Source organism: Leptonychotes weddellii, chromosome 9, assembly GCF_054177405.1.
Source record: "Leptonychotes weddellii isolate Sample4059 chromosome 9, ASM5417740v2, whole genome shotgun sequence".
NCBI classification, from domain to species: Eukaryota; Metazoa; Chordata; class Mammalia; order Carnivora; family Phocidae; genus Leptonychotes; species Leptonychotes weddellii.
In genome coordinates, this window is record NC_138377.1 from 10,065,513 (window position 1) to 10,086,229 (window position 20,717).

Consider the following 20,717-nt stretch of genomic DNA (forward strand, 5'->3'; position numbering starts at 1 on the left):
GCCTCCACGGCCTCCTCTGTGGGATGGTAGGGAACTGCTGCCCCTCACCCACTTCCAGGAACTGTGGGGAGAACAGAAAACAGAAAGTACAGAGCTCATCGCCCAGCCTCTGAAGGCTTTGTCTGAATTTGGAGTCCCCAGGGAGCACGAAATTAGAGACCGTTAATCCCAGAAACACCGAGAAAGTCAAGAACGCTCACTGCCCCCCCCCCCCCCCCCCCCCCCGCCACCGCTGGCGTGCCCTCTGGCCTTAAACATTCCGCAAACCCTACAATGACAGGGCGGGGTGGCTGGGTTCCTGGGTTCCCACGTTCCTGGTGTCTGAAAACCACACAGGCCCAGCAGCTGGCCTCCTCCCTCCCCTTCCTTCCTGCTGTCCCTGGCATCCTAGAGCCGACACGCCAGCTTAGCAGAGGGCCCTCTTGGCCAAAGTCAACAGTGACACCAAAGGACAGCACTTCGGAGCTGGGCAGACCTGCCCCAGCCATGGCACCTACTCATCTGAGCCCCAGTGTGCTCATTTGGGAAATGGGGACCTACACCAGCCACCCAGCAGGGCTGCTATGCAGTACCCCAAGTACCTAATATAAGGTGCTAGGTACAGTGCTGGGGCTGGGGCTGGGGCAGGTGCCTGATGAAGCTATGGGTTGGGGCCTGCCTCTCTTTGGTCTCCCTGAGGCAGAGCCACACGGGTCCCTTACCAGGTCCGGTCTGAGTCATCAGTAAAGGTTGGTTTTATTGTTTTTCTCCACGCTGCCCGAAGGTTCTCATGGACATGGACGTGCTGAGCCGGCCCTCAGCTCCCATTCCAACCTCCCTCCGGTGTCTGCAGAACCGTCTCCCAGACTCCCTTGCAGCTCCAGGTCTGGACTCAAAAGAGCCTCCCTAATTTGAGAAGAATCGAGGTGGGGCCAGGCTGCCTTTCGGCTGCTCTAGATGCGCTCCCGGCAAGCAGGGCTCTGGGATATTGGGATTTGCCGCAGGGGGTCTGAGCCCAAGCACTAGCTGAGTGGATGTCAGGGACTGTCCAGAGGCCTGGCCACCATCCCAGTGCCCCGTTTGTGCTGCTCTGGGAGTTGAGACACAGCTTGGCAACGGCCTCTTGGTCCCTGGATCACAGCTCTGATGGGAAGATCTCGAACGCACAGATCTGTGGTATCCTGGCTCCCACTGCCCCAATTCTGGCGTGGCAGCAGTGGGTGCAGTTTCGGTGGGGGAGGCTCTGGGGTCACTGCTGGTGCCCAGACTAAGATGTCCTTCCCATGATCACATAAGGCACCCACATCTCTGCATTTTCTTTTTCCTGCGTCTGAGATGGGCTACACCCAGCATCTCCTGATAACCCTAGAGGCGGCAGTCACAGGTCCCACGAGGGATGCAGGCATGCATGTGCGCAGACCCTCCTCCCCCAGAGCCACCTTCTTAGGGGCCACCAAAGCCATATTGGCGAGCAGAGCGAACTGACCAGGGACGGACACCTGGCCTCTGGGCCAACGGCATTCTCTCTCTCTCTTTCCAGATTCTGGAATTCAGATACAGCACCAGCAAGCTAAGTTGGGGGGGGTTGGAACGGTCATGGACCAGTCTGGAGTCCATGCGAGGCCAGAGTCTGCAGTGAGGACTGACCGAATCTACAAAAGCCAGTCTGACAGGCATACGTGGAGAAATGAAGACAAGGACCAGGAAGAGTCCTGACATCCACAGAGACCCTGAATCCCGGCCCTGGACGACTCTAGCTGTTTCTGTGCTCTGGGAATCCATAACACACCCCTATATCCTTACTTTTTAAAAAAAAAAAAAGTCCCCCTTTATCTTGTGGGAGCTTGTGTGGGCTTTCCGTTGCTGGCATGGGAAGAGGCTTCGGGACCCCAGCACATGATGGGTCCAGGTCCCCTCACCCCCACCCTCCCAGCGTGCACCACGCTGGCCTGACTGCAGGAACACCATGGAACAGCATCCGGGGCAAATGGCCTGGATGTTTGGCTCTTTCTGGTCAAAACTGCCCCTTGGGGAAGCCCATGCCCCTCTCTGGGACTCGGTTTCCCACTTCATAGGAGGCAGCAGCAGGTCTTAAATTCCTATGATCCCTTCCGATCCTAGTATTCAGATACCGTTTATCACATACCTCAGGGACCTAGAGGACAATTGCTTCCACTTAGATTAAAAAAAAATTGAGCTTCTTTCTCCACTATGCTCTATTATGTTTTTATAAGCCACCCATAGCCAGAAAGTGAAAATAATCCAAATGTCTAGCAACAGATGGATAAAGGTGGTGTATCCACACGAGGGAGTATTCAGCCATACAAAAGAACGAGGTGCCGACATGGGCTCCCACATGGATAAACCTTGAAACCACACTGAGGAAAAGCAGCCAGTCACAAAAGGCCACCTACGGCATGATTCCACTCCTATGAAATGTCCAGAACAGATAAATCCAAAGAGACAGAGTAGTGGTTGCCAGGAGGTGGGCGGGGGGGTGGGGGTGGTGGTGGGGATGGGGATAAATTGCTAAGGGGGAGGGTTGGTGAAAATAGTCTAAAGTTGATTGTAGTGATGTTTGCACAGCTTTGTGAATCTACTAAACCCCACTCAACTGTATACTTTAAAGGTGTGAATATTAGGGTAAGTGAAATCTATATCTGCAAAGCTGTTACAGGGGATGAACAGTACACTTAGCACGATGAGCAATGTGTGGAATGCTGAATCACTAGACTGCACACCGGAAATGAATAGAACACCACATGCTAATTATACTGGAGTTAAAATTTTTAAAAAAAATAAAAAGTTGTTACATTAAAAAAACACACAAAAAACCCCAAAAAACGCTCCACCAGAGTTTGTTCTGATGGGGCTGTGAGCCGACAGCTCGGCGCTCCACAGCAAGGGCAAGGACACTCCTTTGAAATCCTGACTTTGACTTATGAGACAATTTCTCTGGCGGCGGCTCCGGAGACGGAGGCAAGAACGAGAGGCTTTCCACCGTGAAGAGCCACGCGTCTCTGGGGGCCTGGAACAGACAGGCACTGTGCCCGGACTGTCACATGTACGTGAACCCATGGCCCCTGGTTTCTCCGCCATGTTCACGGTGCTGCGGGGCTCCAAGGTGAGAATGTGCCCACGGGTTTCTAGAGCTCTATTTCTCCAGTGCACTGCCCGCCCCCGCCCAGGGTTTAAAGAGGCTAAACAGAACCCTCTTGTCCCACCTGGGACAGCTCGCTCGAGTGCCACGTAGAAGTGGTGAAGATGGGCTGGGGTGGGGAGAATAAGCCCTAAAAACATCCCCAAATCTCCGGATTGCCTGTGCTGAGTTTTATTCTAATAAAGGAAGAGAAGGTAGAGCCGTGCCATCCAAGGCCTGAGGAGGACATGTGAGGTCCCCAACAGTTTATGCCCCACAGACACATTATTCGGCAATCCACTGGTTGGACCCCAGTGCTGGCCCCTAAGCATGTCTGGCGTCAGAACACCAGGGTGCAAATCCCAGCTCTGCCCCCTTCCTCCTGGATGACCTTGGCAACTACATCTCTCTGTGCCTCAGTTTCCTCACACGGGAAATGGGGAGCACGGCACCCACCTTCTAGGGTTGTCCTGTAGACGCAATGGGTGACTACGTGCAAAGCCCCCTGCCTGGGCCGTAGGAGGTGCTCGGTAAGTTTTACCTCCTGTGACTGTTCAAGCACCTCCAAGGGCCTAGACTTTGAGAAATGCACATTCAGCCCAGTCTCTCCATTGACAGGAGCTGCTCGGCCTCGTAGATCCCGGACACATATATATCTGAGGTCATCTGCCGGCTCTAGGACAGCCTGGGGGCTCACGGTCCGGGACTCTGCTCCCCAGCGGACCGGCCTGGGATGGTGTTCACAGCTCAGGAGGCACAGGATGGAAGAGCGGCTCCCCCCACTTAATGGCCGTGTGATTGGGGAAGTCACCCAGCCTCTCGGGGCCTCAGCTTCCCTCTGCAAAATGGAATAAAGATGATGCCTGATCTCAAGGAAGCTGTGAGGGGAAATAAAATGCTCAGTACTGAGGCAGGACGGCACAGTGGTGAGCAGGGGCTGCCCCGGCGGGAACGCTCCTCTCCACCGAGATGCTGGGTGACTGCATGGCTGGCTTAACTTCTCTGGCCTCTCTTTCCTTCTCCGCAAAATGGAGATCATCGTGCCCACCTCATGGGAGGATTCAATGAAAGAAAAAGCTCTTAGAACAGGGCATAGCACCTGGAAACCCCCCAAGAGCCCTGGAAGGGTTCCTGACTTTTCACTCCAGGCCTGACCTACAGCAAGTCCCCAGGGCTGCAACAGTGGCAGACATGAAGGCCAGCATCCCAGTATCAGAAGACAGGAGTCCCATTGGCCCCCTGGGCTGGTGGGCCCTCCCAGACCACAAGTCAAGCACAAACAGCCGGCGTTATGGGCTTTCCCCAGACAGGCTGGGACTCAGGGTCACCAGCTGGTAACTTCAGAGCAGTTCCCTGGGGTTACAGACCACAGTTTCCATGGGAGAAAAAGTTTCTCTCTTCTTCCTCTTCCCCCAGCCAACAGCTGGCCTGGGGAAGCCTAATCACCAGCCTCCACGGCCCAGAGTGGGAAGAGCAGGCTGCAGTGGATGTCGATGTGAATCCAGCAGCAGGCCAGGTGGGCACCAGGGACAGGCTGCTGCTGAAATGTCCCTGGGCTCTAGTCTACAAGCCCCGTGATCCCGCATGTGGGTGGCAGAGCCCAGGGGCCCCAAGCTGGGGCCACCTCCTCTACCTGTCCACCGTGTAGTAAAGGAAGATGATGCATAAGATGCATCCGGTAGTTAACTGCTTGGATTTACCCAGCACACCCGCAAGCTCTCAAAGGACAGGGACCACGGCTGTCCTGTTCCCACCTGCATACCCAAAGCCCACAGTGGTCTCGTACCCAAATATTTCCTGAAAAGACTGATCTTATCTGGGGGCGCCTGGGTGGCTCAGTCGTTAAGCGTCTGCCTTCGGCTCGGGTCATGATCCCAGGGTCCTGGGATCGAGCCCCGCATCGGGCTCTCTGCTCTGCGGGAAGCCTGCTTCTCCCTCTCCCACTCCCCCTGCTTGTGTTCCCTCTCTCGCTGTCTCTCTCTCTATCAAATAAATAATTAAAAAAAAAAAAAATTAAAAGACTGATCTTATCTGCAAAGTGCCCAGAGCTGGGCACCTGGCACACGGCAGGTGCCCCCTGACACTCAGGATGACCATGGCTCCAGGCCTCCAGGGATCCTGGCACCTGTGACCCTTCTAGAACACAGCATGTAGTCCAAACAGGGAAAGATGTGAAAAGCTGGATATAACAGAAACCACGTGATTCAAGCACAGAATCCAAATTAGCATTTTCTGCACACCTACTATGCATCGGTCGGTGCCCAGAGACAGTGGCTAAGCACCTTATTCACTACTTAGAGCGAGCCTGGGGCATAAGCCCCATTGCCCTCATTCTCTGGCTGAGGAACAGGCTTAGGGACGTGAAGCAGCTTTCCCAGTGCTACCTGCCTGTGAGTGAACCAAAACTTGAACACAGGACTTCTGGACTCCAGAGCCTGCCTCCCAGGCTGCTCCCGACTACACAGAAGAATCGTGCATAGAACCAGCAGGCCCCGATTCATCCTGCCACTGCAGCGAGGCTGGTTCCAAGCCGCCCAGAGGAATGGCTCCTGCCCTCCTCCCATCCCCACCCCTGCTACCACTTTCCTCGCCCCTGGTGACTCCTTCTTGGGCCCAGCTTAGGGGATAGCTAGCTCCCTCTGCCCCTAAAGCATCCTCGGGGCCACCGGCCAGCCCCAGATCACTGTGAGGCCACCACCAGAGAGGAACTGAAAAGAAAAAATGAGCGAGAGTGGGTGGTCCAGGGTCAGGAGTCAGACCCTCCCAGGCGCTGCGTCCCACCGTCCAGGTTCCTATAAACCTCTGCCCACACCGGCCTCGCTTTTCTGTGGCCACTGTACACACCTAAACGGGCAGCAACCACATGGCTCCCTTTCCACACCCCACTCCTCAAAGGAGGCGAGGGGAGGGCAGAGGAAGCGGTGCAGGAAGTAACTCGTGGTTTCCAAGGGCAACACCTGGACACACATCCGCAGAGACACAAAGGGAGAAGGAGCTTTGCACAGGGACGCAGGAAGCCCGGCCTGTTCCTGAGGGCAAGAGGAGGCAAGCACGGGGCCGGAAGCTCCCAGCATATGGCTCCGATCTGAGCTGAGCCCTGGGGAACGTCCTGGAGCCTCCGCCTGGAGGAGGAAGGTGACTAACTGCAGCAGGAAGCTGGGGCCTGCCAGGTAGGGGTCCACAGAGCCTGCAAGCTGCCCGGGCCCAGCCCTGGCAAGATAGCAGCGTTTTGAAGCTGCCCCCCTCCGGACCTCCCCAGGGGGCTGAGCCATCCAGACAGAGTCCTGCAGGGAGCTAGATCCCATTTCCCATGGCCACTTCTCTGAGAAGCGCCAGGTCCCGGGACAAAACCAAGGGAGGGACGGCAAGCCTTGGGGTCCACCCCACCCAGTCCTGCCAAACTCAAGGTTTTGAGGAAACGCAGAGGTGAGTGGTCCTTACACATGGCTGCCTGAATGGCTGCTGCCAAGAAGGGCATCTCCCTTCTTTGGTTTCCGGCCGAGCCCTGGACAGCGGGCAGCGCCCGCACAAGGATCCACATGAAGTGGCCGGTGGAGGGTGGCAGCTGGGGCCCCATCAGGGCCCACATCTGCAAAGTGGGGACTCTGCCACCCACCTTCTGGGACTAGAGAAGACAACTCACGGCACGGTACCTCCTCCCCGGAAAGCTTGGCAGGGCCACGGCCGGCCTCTCCCTCCACATCCCAGCCCCCGCTGCATCTGGGCTCCGGCCCCTGAGGAACCGAAACCCCTGGTGTGCCTGCCGCCCCGAGTCCCCATGCTCGCCCTGAGTGCACACGGGAGAGGAAGTGGGCTGCTGGAGTTACGATGCACGGCTGTGGGGGGGCCCCGGGGTTCCGGACTCCGGGCCTGTGTTTGGACCGCTCATGAACACAGTATTGAAAAATGCTAGGCAGGGCAGGGCCCCGTCCCGGCTCTTCAGACTTGGAGCAGGTTCTGCTCTGGTGGGGGACACACCGCCCTCCCGGGATCCCACTGCATAGATATCATCTCTCCCCCAGTGTATCCAAATAGGTCATCTGATACAGATTCCCAGGATCTGGAGAAGAACACCCCTTCTTTCAGTGGCCCAGGCCTGGCCCCAGGGGCCAAGCTCCCACCCAAGTACAGTGTGACCTTTACCCCACAAGTCAAGCTACCTGAGCATGATCTCTGCTCCCCAGAGCCTTCCAACAGGTGTGCTGACGTGTCGGATGGACCTTGAGGGGGTGGCCTGAACCCCAGGCCTGGGTCCCTCTGTGACCTTAGTGAAGGGAAAAAATTCACTTGCCTGGTCTGCCCTTCATGTGAAAGAAGGGATCAGCAATTCCTGACCTGGCGAGCTCCCAGGAATCACCCAGAGAAGGTTGGAAAATTCTGATTCCCATGTCCTGTGCCGGTCTTTGAAATGTCCATGTTTTAGAACCAGACCCTGAATTTGGGGAAGAGCCAGGTAGCTGTGATCGGCAGACCCTGGAGACTCTCATCTAGGAACTCTGAGGTAGCTGTGTGATCTCAAATGGAGCCCATATTTTCAGGATGAACCATGGTGGCAGAGTATTCCAGCCTGGGTAGGCCCCCCACCGTCTACTTGGGGGCAGCATGGGGATGAGGGACTGGACAGCCTCTCTCCCCGCAGAGCCATCTCTTAAATTATGTGCTCTGTGAGCCTGATGTTAAACACAGAATTCTTTTCAGAAAAACATCAAGATCTGGACTTGAAAATCCTGGAATTCTGGGGCCTGTCCAGATGGCAGGACACCAAGACAAAAACTCTGAGACCGAGGCCTTTCTCTCCCACCTAGGACTCAAAGGCCCACACAGAAAGTTGGTTAAAGAGGAGGGTACACTGCAGGTGTCTGGGATTCCTCTCGCATGTGAACTCACTGGACAGATACCTGCTAATCACCTACCGTGTGTCAGGCAGAAGTGAAATAGACAAAGATCCCTGCCCTTTGTGGAGGTGACATTTTAGCTGGGGGAGACACACAAGAGAAAAAAATACATAAAATATTTCAAACAGGGTAGTCAGGGATGGCCACCCTGAGAAGGTGACATTTAAGCAGGGACCTGAAGCAGGGGAGGGAGTGAGCCATGTGGACCACTGGGGAAGGTGCATTCCAGTGACAGGCAAGTGCAAAGGTCCTGAGGCAGGGCATACCTGGTGTGTTCTAAGGACAGTGAAGGGGCCAGTGTGGCTGGAGAAGAGGGCACGAGAAGAAGAGCAGAAGTTGAGGTCAGCAAGAAGCCAGCAGTCAGAGGACACTAGGCTGCAGAGGTCACACTCCAGTGAGATGGAAGGAGCTGAGGGCTTACGTACGGGTAGGAGATGTTGTCAAATGAAGAAGGTGTAACTGTCTATGGGTAATTTGTGGCCTTAGAATATCCTGTCGGCAAATGTCTGGTTGGAGAGTCTAACCAGGTCCATAAAATTAACAGTGGTGGTTGCTTTTTCTTACTGCAAAAGAAAGACCAGTTGCCCTGGGCATTTAAGTGCAATCACTAGGGGTTACTGGTCCCCATGTCTCCAGCTGGCCTGCTCTCTGGTGCGCAGGCTCCCCCACATGGGGCATGCCTGCATCTGACCACGGCTCTAATCCACAGCTTGCTACTTAGGACGTATTTATCAAGTGCCTCCAAGGCATTCTGGTGACCTAACATCGACCCTTCGCACCAGCCTCCCCAGGCCCTCCTGGGTCCAGGTCTCCGTCCTGAAGACCTCAGCTCAGCCCGAGGGCCCTGCACCCCCAGAACTCACCGGGCATGGAGAAGGGGGACAGGAAGGCAGACTCGACTGGCTCCGGCTCTGGGGGTGGGGGTGGCGGCTGGGGTTGTTGTTCCTGCTCCCGCTGAGGGTCTTCGGGGTTTTCCATGGGAACATTCCCGTTCTCGATGTTTTCGTGTCTCCCGTTTTGAAGTGGCTTGCTGTTGACACCGTTAGCCGAGTTGATCAGTCTCTGCCGCTGTGTGGACGGGAGGCAAGTCAGACGCCAAGACATGTGACAAAGTGTCACACGGTGGCTTTGTTCCTTACCGGGGCATAGCCCTGAAAGGTTTCTAGAACCATTCCTGGAGATCAGTCTCCCTGAGAAATGGCCCAAGAACCTTGGACTCCATCTCAGTTTGCTCGTCTCCAGGTAGACTGATACCGGGAAGCCTTTGGGGATTGGTCAGTGCCTGCCAACCAGACCACCCAGCCCATGACTCTGGATGACAGTGACCATTCCAGATCCTTGACATTTATAAGCTGTCTGAAGATAGTCACAGGAAACGTCCTGCATCATTTTTTGAATGTTTAATTTTTTTCACATCTATTGTGCAAAAAATACACTTAAATGAGGCATATAGCTCAGTGATGTGCTGCATCAAGATGTAGAACATTTCCTGCCCCTCAGAAGATTCCCTCAGGCACCTCCCTGGTTTATATGCCCCTTCTCTCTAGAGGTAACCAAGGTAACTGCTATTCTGACTTTTATAAACATCAATTCGTTTTTCCTGAACTTGAACTTTGTATAAATATGTATTATGCTATGTGTGGCTTCTTTCACTCAATATCTGTAAAATGCATTCATGGAGTTGCACGACCTGGTAGCTAGCTATTTTTCATGGCTGTCGAGTATTCCATTGTATGAATGACCACCAACGCATTATGCGGTTTCCCTTCTCTGGTTCCCATGAAGAATGCTGCTATGAACATTTGTGCACAGGTCTTTTTCTGGACAAATGCGCTCATTTCTTTTGGGTATTTAGGAGTGGAATTTCTAGGTCATTCAGTAGGTGCACGTTGAACCACTTCACACTTGTATCAGCAATGGGTTAGAATTTCCTTTGTGTCCCATTCTCGTCAATGCTTTACCCTGGCAGTCCTCCTAATTTGAACCATTCTGGTGGGTGGTGATGGTATCTAATTGTGGCTCTGTTTGCATTTCCCTGCCAACTAGCGATGCTGAGCACCTCACTGGGTTGCTGGCCACTGGGATGACCTCTGCTGTCCCAGGGCTTTGCCATGTCTAATGGATGTGCCCTGAACTAACCTGTCCCCTTCCTGGCCCTATCTTGTAGCGACTGACAAAGGCTGCCTCCTTTCTGCCCACGCAGAAGCTGACCCTCCTCACCAAATCCATGGGCTTCTAGAAACCAGGGAAAGGCAGAGGCCATATTTCAAGAAATCCACAGGTTTCCACTTTCCTTTGCCTTTGCCCAGCTCCCATTCATCTGGTTCCAATTATAAAAGCCTGTGGATCAGTCTGAGTTAGGCCTTGGGGGTAAGGACTGTCACACAATGAACAAATATAGACCCCTCCTGATTCTTCACCAGGAGACTAAGAGTGCGTGAATGCGTCCCCAAGACATTATTCTCTACCTGTGTGCCCAACGCCTATCCTCATGGTTACTGGAAGTTAAAACATCATTATTAAAATAGATACATGTTATTTTTCTTAAAAAAATAAAAAAAGGGGAACTGACCATTTAACTGCCTTCATGTTGGTTGTAGGCAGGGACTCCTAAATCATGAAGTCTAGGGTGGGGTGAAATTCCTGGGGCCTTTTTTTTTTTTAAAAAATTCCTTTTTTTACAAGTGTGTTCACAACACTTAGCCTACCAAAAAGAGCAAGAGATCTATGTCGGAGACTCAAGTTCAGATGTGGAGGCATAATATTTTGCTACTCGAGTAGCAAACCCAAGTAGTATTAAACGACAGGTCATCCCTGTAGTTAAACAAACCTAGTTGTACAAGGACAGAATCGTAAGGAGGGAGGCATGACTTAATGGCAACATGAATGGCAGCAATGGGAAGGGGTCATGATTCTAGCTTAATAGGAATCAACAGAGAATTGTACCTGGAAAAATATCTAAAGTTACCTGAGGTTGTATTAAGAGAGGCATAGATTACAACACAAAGGTGGTGATGGATCCATGTGCTGAGAGAGATAAGCTGGAAAATGGGGAGGACTGGAACCATGTTACATCAGGGAGGGTGGGAGGTTCTAAGGATGTTTAAGTTCAAGGAGAAAATCAGGGAGTGGTGATGTTCAAAGGGTTGTCACTTGGAAGAGGCAATTAAAAACAACTCAAGCAGGGGCTGAACATTATAGAGGGAATAAAGATACAGAAAGAAGGGGCTGAGGAGGTGGACTAACTGACCCCTGATAATCTACACAGTCCCACTTTTGCAGTCTAGACTCAGATTTGGGTGGGAATTCCTGTTCTGCCCTCATATTAGCTTTGCGGCTTTGGGAAAATTACTTTGCCTCTCTGATAAACTGGAAATCTCATCATCTGCTTCAGAAGGTCCTTAAGAGGATTAAGGCTGTACCATAGGTAAAACATCCCGCACCTGCCCCGCCCTCAGCAGCTGGACAGACCAGCTCAAAATGACCAGCACCCAGGAGTGAGATGCATGGAAACTGAGGGTTGGTGAAATTTTGTGCCCCTCGGCAACTCACTGCAGTGGCTCTGGGTGAGGACAGCCAGGTGTAGCCTTGGAGTGAAGGAAAACCCCTCACACGCCCTCCCCCCATGCACCCACCCTCTACAAACCCCCTCTCAGCTGCTCTGTCCTCTCCGATGAATGAACGAGAGCATCTGTCCCGTAAGCACTAGAATCTACCATGGCTTAATTGCAGCTTTGCAAACATCTCTAACATTTTGGAATTAAAATGACTGAACATTCTAACGAGACCCAGGGTCTTAAGAAAAAACTTTGAAACTGGGCATTTGGGTTTTTTTTTTTCCCTCCTCCCACTCCCATTCCCTGATGAATTTACCCCAAGATATGGCTTAGCCTCCACGCATAGCTTATGAGTTGTGTGTCACTGAAATTTTTAGAGCTATAAGCATCCTGCCAAACATTCTCAGTTAGAGAAACTGAGGCCCAGGAAGATTAAGCGAGTTAGTGGCTAAAGTGAGATTAAAACTCAATGTCCTCTTCTGAGCCTGGCCTCTCTGGATCCCCATGCTACCTGCCAGGGCACTCAGTCCCAGCCTGGGGGTGGGGGTGGTGGGCGGGAACAAGGTTTTCCCAGCAGCTGAAAACATCTGGGGGCATGACAATCAATATTTTACCGGTTCATCAAAACCCCCATTATTTCCCTAGTGCATATGGCATGAAAAAGATACTACAAACCCAAATCCTTCAGAGTTGTCCCCACCCCCACTCAATGGGCATAATTATCATGCTCATGAAAAATAACTAGGATTCAGTAAAATTTCACTGATTCCTATTTTACTGACTAGGGTCAAAAGGATTCAGAATGATGCAAAATTTGCAATGTTTCTCCTTCTTACTACACCTTCCACAGGGAGGACGTATTATGTACGAAAGCAGAAATGTTCACATTGCAGAACTTTTAAGCCCTGGGCGATGTCATTTCTCCATACCTCTGACGTGCTAACTATGGATTATTAGTTATTAAGGTTTCAAGCTGAGAACTACCTGGGTGTGAGAATAAGGACTTAAAACTCCGATATGCACATATGTGGCAAAGACTGGAAGAAAGTTAACCCTAACCCTAACAATTAGAGCCTGGGCATCTTTGCTAAACTGTCTGGACATGAAATAACATTAAAACAGATTTTTCTTTTCCCCCCAAAATGAGTAAGAGGGCACAGACTTCAAGCAGAACAGGAGGGTGCAGAGTGAAAAGGAAAAGTCCCCAGGGGTAAGTGACCTCTGCCAGCCTTCTTGGTTTTCTCCTAGAGTTGTTCTATCCATAGAGAACAGGTGTGTGCTCATCTTTTTTTTTGGTCCTCAATAACACTTGAAAGAAACAACCTGTACTTCCAACTGGCCTTTCTCCAATTAGCTTTCCTTTAGTGCCTGACAAAAGTCTTAGTGGCACATCTTAGAAATCGTATTCGATTGCTCCCTGCCTTGTAACACACCTCTGGATCGGATCGTGTGCTGCCCGCGGTAACGTTTGGGCCTCCTTCCGTAAGCAGGGACGGCAATAAAGGCCAGCCCGGCCGAGGACTTCCTGGTGACCCAACAACAAGCGTTCTCAAAGTGCAGCAACACATCCGAGGCCACTCGCTCTCAGTGCCCTTGACGCAAACTGACCTCATTAATTATGATCCTGCTAGCCATCCGCAGTCGGGTCCTGGGCCCAAACTTATTGGTGATCATGATGCGTAAGCCCGCCTCCGGGAAGCTGAACTTGGGAGGGCTGGAGCTCATGACCTCGTCCACCATCACCACTGGGTTTTTGCTGTACTGAGGCTCCTCCTTCACTATATTGAGCACAAAGCCATGATTAGTGCCGAGATCTCCTGGGGACGACACCCCAGCGCTGGGCCAGCTAACTTCCCCTCATGCTGCAGACCTCCTGGGGCTGTGATCTTGGCCACTGCTGGGGAGCCTGGCTGAGCCCAAGGGGACTGCCTGCCAACGGGGAGTGTTAGCCGAGGCCCCGGGGTCCCATGCTACCGGACCACTCATGAGCAGGCGCTCCATGTCTAGCCCCTACGCGAGGTGACGCCCCCTCTTTTGGGGGCCCATCTTGACTAAGGTCTCTCAGTTCCTCATCTGTGCCTCACTGGGAAGCCCAGCTACAATTAAGACAGGGTCCCTGCCACCTCCCAGCCCATGACTGCGAGGGGACCTTTCTTTCCCTCTGTTGACAGAGGCTCAGATAAAACTTTGGATGTTGACAAGGACTCTCCAGGATGGAAAATGCTAGAAAGCACCAGAGAGGACTGGCTCTCAGCTTCCCACCAGGCTACCTGCTCTGTTTGAACAACCATCTCCACCTGGCAGAGAAGGATGTGTCTAACTATGCTCTCCCCGAGGCAGGCAGTGAGGGTGAAGATGAGGCTCACAGGTGCTGGACGAGGCAAGAGAGACCCAAGGGGGAGAGCCTACTTGCTGAGGGCTGCTGGCCAAATCCAGTGTCTCTGATAAAACACACACCCTCCAGCAGGAAGGGGACTCTCTCTCACCCTTTGCTCCCCGCCGCCTCCTGCCCCCCGCCCTTGAGGCTGAAGAGTAAATGTCTCCAGGCCTCAGGCCTCTTCCTCGCCACCTTCACAGACTCGCTCAGGGTGGGCATCCTCGGGGGATCTGACATCTAACTCCAGAGCCCTGGGGAGACCAGGAATGGAACCACTCAGGAACACAGCACACAGAAGCAGGTGGAGTCTTCCCCTCCGGGGAGGCTGTCAAAGCAGATAGGCCCGTCCCTCTGCCCTGGTCACCAGCTCCTGGTGAGCAGCCTTTCCGGGCAGGAGTGGCCAAGCGCACACCCTCGTGAGAGTTAATGGCACCAACACGAACAAATGCACACCAGACACGCACACCCTCACCAAACAGGCAGCAAGGCTCAGCAGACAGGAGGCGTGGTGGTTAGAAAGGAAGCCAGGAGGCCCATGCATCTGTCGGGGACAGACGCTAACCTCCAAGGAGGCGTGCGCGGAGGCCCTGGTTTGTTTGTTTCTGTAATGCATGGGTTATCGCTTGGATGAAAGCAGATTACTTACAGTTTAGAAGAGAAGAGTTAAGGAGACAAAGGCCGACAGAGATTTGCCAGAGGTGATTAGCGTGCGGTGGACGCCGAGAGTTTGGGGCAGCATTCTTGATGGTGGCCAAGATGCCAGGGGGTTATTTGAAGGAGAAGTTAGTAGAGGGGTTCCTGCTACTGGGGGCTTCAATGCTCGAGTCCCTGCTTGAAGCCAAAGTTGGATCCAGGGCCAAGGCAGCCTGGAAAGGTCCACGGTGAGCCTAGCCGTTAGCCCCAGTAGCCCGGGCTGTCAGGCTGTGTGCAACCAGCAAAGAGAAGCTGGACTCCCCACAGCGGTGGGAAACGGGGCGGGGGGGCGCCCTCCTCCTCTGCCCCGGGGACCTTTTCTTGGGGTACTGTGCTCTGCTTCCTTGAGCAGAACTCAAGTGTGATGTGAAAAATTTCTAAGACTTTTAGAAAAACCCAAACATCTGAACAAAGCTGGAGGATATTATTCCTTCCCACCCTCAAAACAACAACAACAACAACAACAAATTGGCCTGAGAGGATTTGGTAAAAAGAACCGCATGACCTTTAAAGAACATTTAAGTACATAAAGGCATTTTACAAGAGTGGTAGTAACAAGGCCAAACACCTGTGAAGAGGCCAGGTTGAAAATTTTGATCTGACACGGGGAAACACCGAAACCGGGAACAGGCAAAGCCAGAGCTGTGTGTGTGTACGTGGGTTCTTGACAGAATCCACCAGCTACAATCTTGGGCTTCCTCGGGTGGGTGGGAAGATGGGGACCCGCCTGCAGGCCGAGGAGCAGGGAGGGGAGCTCTGTATTGGAAAGATTCATGACAACATCACCGCTAGGAGAGGCAAACTGCTGAGGCCCCCTTCTCAGTCCCTGCAGGGTTCCTGGGAGCTCCTTCCTCAGTCTATTTCTGGGGGGACAGCGCTTTGCGGTGACTTACACACAGGGCCCTCCACCAGCCAGGGCTACAAAATCCTGAAAGCCGCATCTCTGGGACTCCTACCTCTCCACTTCCAGTCCTGCAGCCTCCCCCCGCCAGATCTTTTTCTCCCTGGCCTTTATCTAAATGCCTTCTCCCTGATAAAACTTGGAGGGAGGCCTATCTTCCTCCTTTTCCTGTGTTTGGGTCGGGGGGAGGTTGGGCAGCCTTGTGTCTAATCTTCTAATTTTCTAGAAATTTTCCTGGACTTAGATATCTGGGAGAAAATAAGAGACCTGTGCGGGAGGTCCTACTGTCCTGGGTACCAAAGTTGTGGAGACAGCACCAGGACAGAGCTGTAGGAGAGGTCCCGCATGAGGCCACTACCCACGCAGCTGTAGGCGAGTAAGGGATGCTTCCCGTGGGACCCTAGGGAGGGGCCTCCTCCATCGGCCACACAGGTGGTAGGTAGCTCTTGGGGCACCTGAGGAATGACCTTCTTTGCCGTGAAGGTCCTCAGGGCCCCGGAGCACTAATCTCTGGGTACAAGACTGGGCAGGACTCAGCCCCCGTCCTGAGACATTGTGTGTGGGGATGTGCGGTTGGGACCTCGGGGCCACTGTTAATCTGTGGAGCTAAAACGCAAACCAGCAGCCACATCCATCCCTCCCCTCTGAGGAGGTTGTCCTGGAAATGGGCTCTCCCCTCGGGTAGGCTGCTCGGCATTTTGGCAACAGGACACATGGATACAGCCCCAGGCTCTACAGGCCTCTCTCCTCTGACCATCAGGGACCGGCGTCTGGCAGCCGGGCCGTAACCATGACGACACTGGTACCCCCCCCCCTCCCCCAGTGGGTTTCTTCTTTCTGTAAGGAGAGATTCATTCCTCCCTCAAGCACCTGTGAAGGGGGGTCCCTAAGATGGGACCGAATAAACTTGCCTGACGTCCAGGGGATGGAGGCCCTACCCCAGGGTGAGGGGTGTGAGGGGTGGATCAGGGTAGGGGCTCCATCCCCTGGACGTCAGGCAAGTTTATTCTGTGAGGGGCCAAGGAGGACAGATTTCAGCCCCCACACGTCCCAGGCCCCTGAGACCACCTGGGCTGTCCCAGACACCATGAAGGAGTTCAGGTCGCCTGAAAGAGGACATGGCTCGCCCGGGGCCACGGGGAGCATGGGAGAAAGACCCTCACGTGGCCCATCCACCTGTCTGCTGCTGAAGAGGAATTAGGAACAGCCGCATCTGTTTTTCCTCGACCCTCAGTACAAGAACCTATTCAGGCCCTAACACTCCCTGGGGGCTTGGGTGGGGAAGAACAGAAACGTGCCCCTCTTGCTGGCAGCTCCCCCCGCCCCGCCCCCACACCGGGGAATCACTGAGTAACTGGAGGGATTAAGATGTGGTTTCCAAAGCAGCAGCTGGTCTGGCCTAGCGGATTGGGGGACCTCTGCAGACACAACACGCACTCGCTCTGCAGGCCCAAAACCCCAGGCAAGGGGGCCAAAGAGAAGCCGAGGACACAAGGCTGCAGGCCCTGGGCCAGGGCTCCCAAGCAGGGCTCTCGGGGGCCAGTCTGGGCATTCTTGCTCAGCTCCGTGGCTGCCCTCCCGGGCTTTGCCATTCCTCTGGGTGACAAGCCAGAGGTCTCTCCAGAACGGAGTTCTCCGCCAGAGCTGGGCCCGGCGTGTGAGAAATCACAGGGAGACCCGCGCCTGCTCTGTCACCCCAAGTCCTCAGCCTCCTGCCACTGGCCTTTTACAAGGGTCAGAGAGGTAACTCACTGCGTTTCGGAGGGCTCTGAGCCCAGCAGGCCTGGAGCCTTCCTCGGGAGGCTTGGGGAAAAGTCCCCAGGGCGTGACTGTTGACTCTTGGTTCTTCTCCCTTCTATGCAAATGCAAATCTGAGCCACCTCTCCTCAGGGGCCAAAGGTAAGAGAGGGACAATTTTGGGGGGTGGCGTGGGCAGGAACAAGAAGGGGAGAGCAGTTTCAGTGACGTGGTTGGGGCGGCTCCTGTCTGCTCAGCCTTACCTTGCCCCAGCAATGGCATGGAGGGGTCATCAGAACTGCTATCACAGTAATCATTACCATCCTCCAGCTCACTGTTGACCGTGTTGCCATTGGCAACGGCCTTTTGTTTGATGGTGAAAAAGGCCTGCATCTTCACATTGTACCTGCAAGTGAAGGCCAGAGGTCAGAGCTTCAGGAGACACCTGGCCGCAGTGGGCAGGTATCCCCACCCCCCAGCCCATGCACACACAGGCGGAAGACCCTGGGAGTGGCCCGTGGAGCTGACAGTCCCCTAACAGGACCCCAGGGAGGGGTGGGGGTGGCATAAGGAACCTCTGGTCCAAGAACACGACCCATGCCTACTTATGCCCGTCCCAAGCCTGTCCTCATAAAGGAAGTTCAGGCCAGTGTCAAGGGCAGGCTCCAAAGAGGTGTCACCAGGCTGGTCCTCCCTCCCACAGCTGCAGGTCCTGTCCCCATGGGCTGCCCGGCAGGCCATGCCTGCACCCCTCCTAGCCAGGCACACCCCCCACCCCCCCAGAAAAGATACCATCTCCAGCTTTGACCCCAGGCCGCCCGCCTCACTGAAAGAGAGCAAACGGTTCACGGGAGGACAAGCCTCCTGCCCTTGGACAGGTGATCACCCATTTTCACAAAATACTATAAACATTTGATATTAATGTGGGGCTTCAGAGTCTCCTCAAACTCAATGTTGCTTTTAACTCTTTCTGGGGATGTGGACAAGAAGACAAAACCTGAAGAGGACTCAGCTCAAGGGGGTGTTTTTCTTTTTTTTTTTTTTTTAATGTGGAAAAATTGGGGGGACATAAAGTTTGCTATTTTAACTCTTTTTCATTTTTAAGTGTCTAATTCACTGGCATTAATCACAGTTCCAGAACATGTCGGGTGACCGTCAGCATTATTTACTGTCGGGTTGCAGCATCGAGAACAATTCTGTGTGCCCATTCATCAATTAACCAGTGATCGGCCCCTCCCCCAGGCCCCCTGGTAATCTTTAACTTACTATCTCTACGGATTGGACTCTTCTGGCTACCCTGCCTAAGTGGAATCATACTATCTTTGTCCTTTTGCGACTGGCTCCTTTCACTTAGCATGTTTGCAGGGCTCATCCCTGTTGTAGCACACGACAGAATTCCCTTCCCTTTTTAGGGCTGAATAATATTCCTCACGGGCTCTTTTGAGATCACGCTCACCCAGGCAGTTTTGGAATTGCTGCTTGGGTGCACATCCCTGACCCACCATCTGCACCTTCCTTCCTGAGTGACGCCCCCTGCAGGTGGCATTGTACGAAGCCTGGCACAGAAGTGAGGCAGCCTGGCTCTTTAAGAAGAGCAGTATTACATGATCGGAAGAGTTACAGCGCCAGTGAGAAAGAGCGGTCACCCGGGGCGGGGAGGAGCCACGGGGAAAGAGGTCTTGCTTGCCATCTGTCTTGGAGCAGCCTCATCCTCCACCCACCAGCCCTGTCTCCTCTGGTCCGGACAGCACCCCCCAAACAGTGTCTGAGCACCGCAGCGGGTACCCTCCAGAGAACCGGAACTGGCTGGAATAGATGACAGCTGGTCTGTCATCAATTTTGTCTGGGCTCTAACAAAAGGCTAGAGCAGGAAGCGGAACGAGGCATCAGACTGCCCAGCGGGAGAAGAGAAAAAAGCTACTTACTTCATGATCAGAATGTAAAATGCATACAAGATGATGAGCACCAGTCCTTCCCACCTCAAAGAGAGAACGGAGACTGTGGTTAGGGCTGGGGGTGCCTGGGGCCTGGGACTGACAGCTAGGCAGCAGGGAACAGGGCAGGAGGTCCTTTGACCGTCCCAGGCCCCCGCGCCAGGCATGTAGGGGAGCCCCCCCAGCCTGTGGCCAGCTGCCATGTGAAGCCCTCTTGGGGACAGAGAAGGTAAGGGTGGGTTCTTCTCAGAGACAGGGGATCTGCAGGGCTCAGGCAGCATTCCCACAGGTACCTAGAAAACAGAGGGACCAGGACCACCCCATCCAAGGATCCACAGTGGGGAGTGACCTGGAGTCATACCAAATTGGCCCTAAGAGACCTGTAAGCTCACCCGAGATTCTGGCCTGGGACCAAAAAGGCTGTGGGTACAGGTGGGAAAGGGCCCAAAGAACTGTCTGGAGAAAGGGGCCAGCACAGGAGCCTGCAGGGCTGAGCACTGGGGCAGGGCGGGGCGGGGGCCTTCCTGGGATGCACATCCAGCTATCCAGCAGATGAGGCGCCCAACCCCCCACGCGGCCAGGATCTTTGCAGCTCAGACCACAAGCCTCTGAGGAGCTACCCAGCTTAATTTGTCTGGTCATCTGACAAACGTGTGCTGAAGGCCTACTATGTGCCAGGCACGAGCTACGGTTGTTTCAGGAACTCTCCCTCTGCTGACAGAAGCTGCAGCCCAGCAGAGCTACGGAGAGACTTGTAGATGACCCCACTACCGCCACCCCCACTCCACCTAGGCAAAGGAGACCCCTGATGAGGAGAGGCTGCCTGGCTCACATGGTGGGTTAGGGGCCGGGGAGCGGGGGGTGAAAACAAGTTTCTCTGGGCCCATAGCACCTGGCTGCTCAGCAAGGCCTCCTGAGCACATTCCCACAAATAGACACCGATGGGATGCGGACTCGGAATCACTGTCATGAAGAGAACATTTCTATGGCCTATGGATGTAGGATACACGTATACAGTGAATACACCCATCTTTCAAGTTTCTGCTTTATGTATCTTAATTAAGGAATCATTTCCTATCTCGAGGTCATAAAGGTGAGTCCTGACATTTTATTCTGTTTAACTTTGCTTTTTACAGTGAAAGCTTTAGTGCTTTTTAAAAAGATTTTATTTGAGAGAGAGAGAGTGAGCGGGCGAGCAAGCACAAGTGCAGGGAAGAGGGAGAGAAGAGACTCCCCACTGAGTAGGGAGCCCAACACGGGACTCGATCCCAGGACCCTGAAATCATGACCTGAGCTGAAGGCAGATACTTAAACAACTGAGCCACCCAGGTGCCCCTACAGTGAGATCTTTAATTCATCTGGATTCTCTTCTTGTATAAGGTGTGAGGAAGGGATCTGACGTTACTTTGTTCTGTATAGATCCCTAGTTTCTCCAGCAGTATCTGAGACCCTCTCCCTAACTCACTGCCTGTCGTGACACCTGTCATACCCCCGGCCAAGAAATG

The 20,717-nt window shown here is 53.7% G+C and overlaps 1 protein-coding gene across 1 annotated transcript in view; it reads right to left on the minus strand.

Annotated features, from left to right (window-relative positions):
* The window catches only part of SLC24A4 (solute carrier family 24 member 4), a 58,201-nt gene that overhangs the window by 26,896 nt on the left and 10,588 nt on the right, over positions 1–20,717 (minus strand). The window contains exons 7-10 of the mRNA XM_081830043.1: positions 19,204–19,257; positions 17,542–17,684; positions 13,179–13,348; positions 8,877–9,081 (exon numbers count right to left, since the gene is read on the minus strand). Coding sequence (XP_081686169.1) covers positions 8,877–9,081; positions 13,179–13,348; positions 17,542–17,684; positions 19,204–19,257 — 572 coding nt within the window. The remainder of the gene's footprint in view (positions 1–8,876; positions 9,082–13,178; positions 13,349–17,541; positions 17,685–19,203; positions 19,258–20,717) is intronic.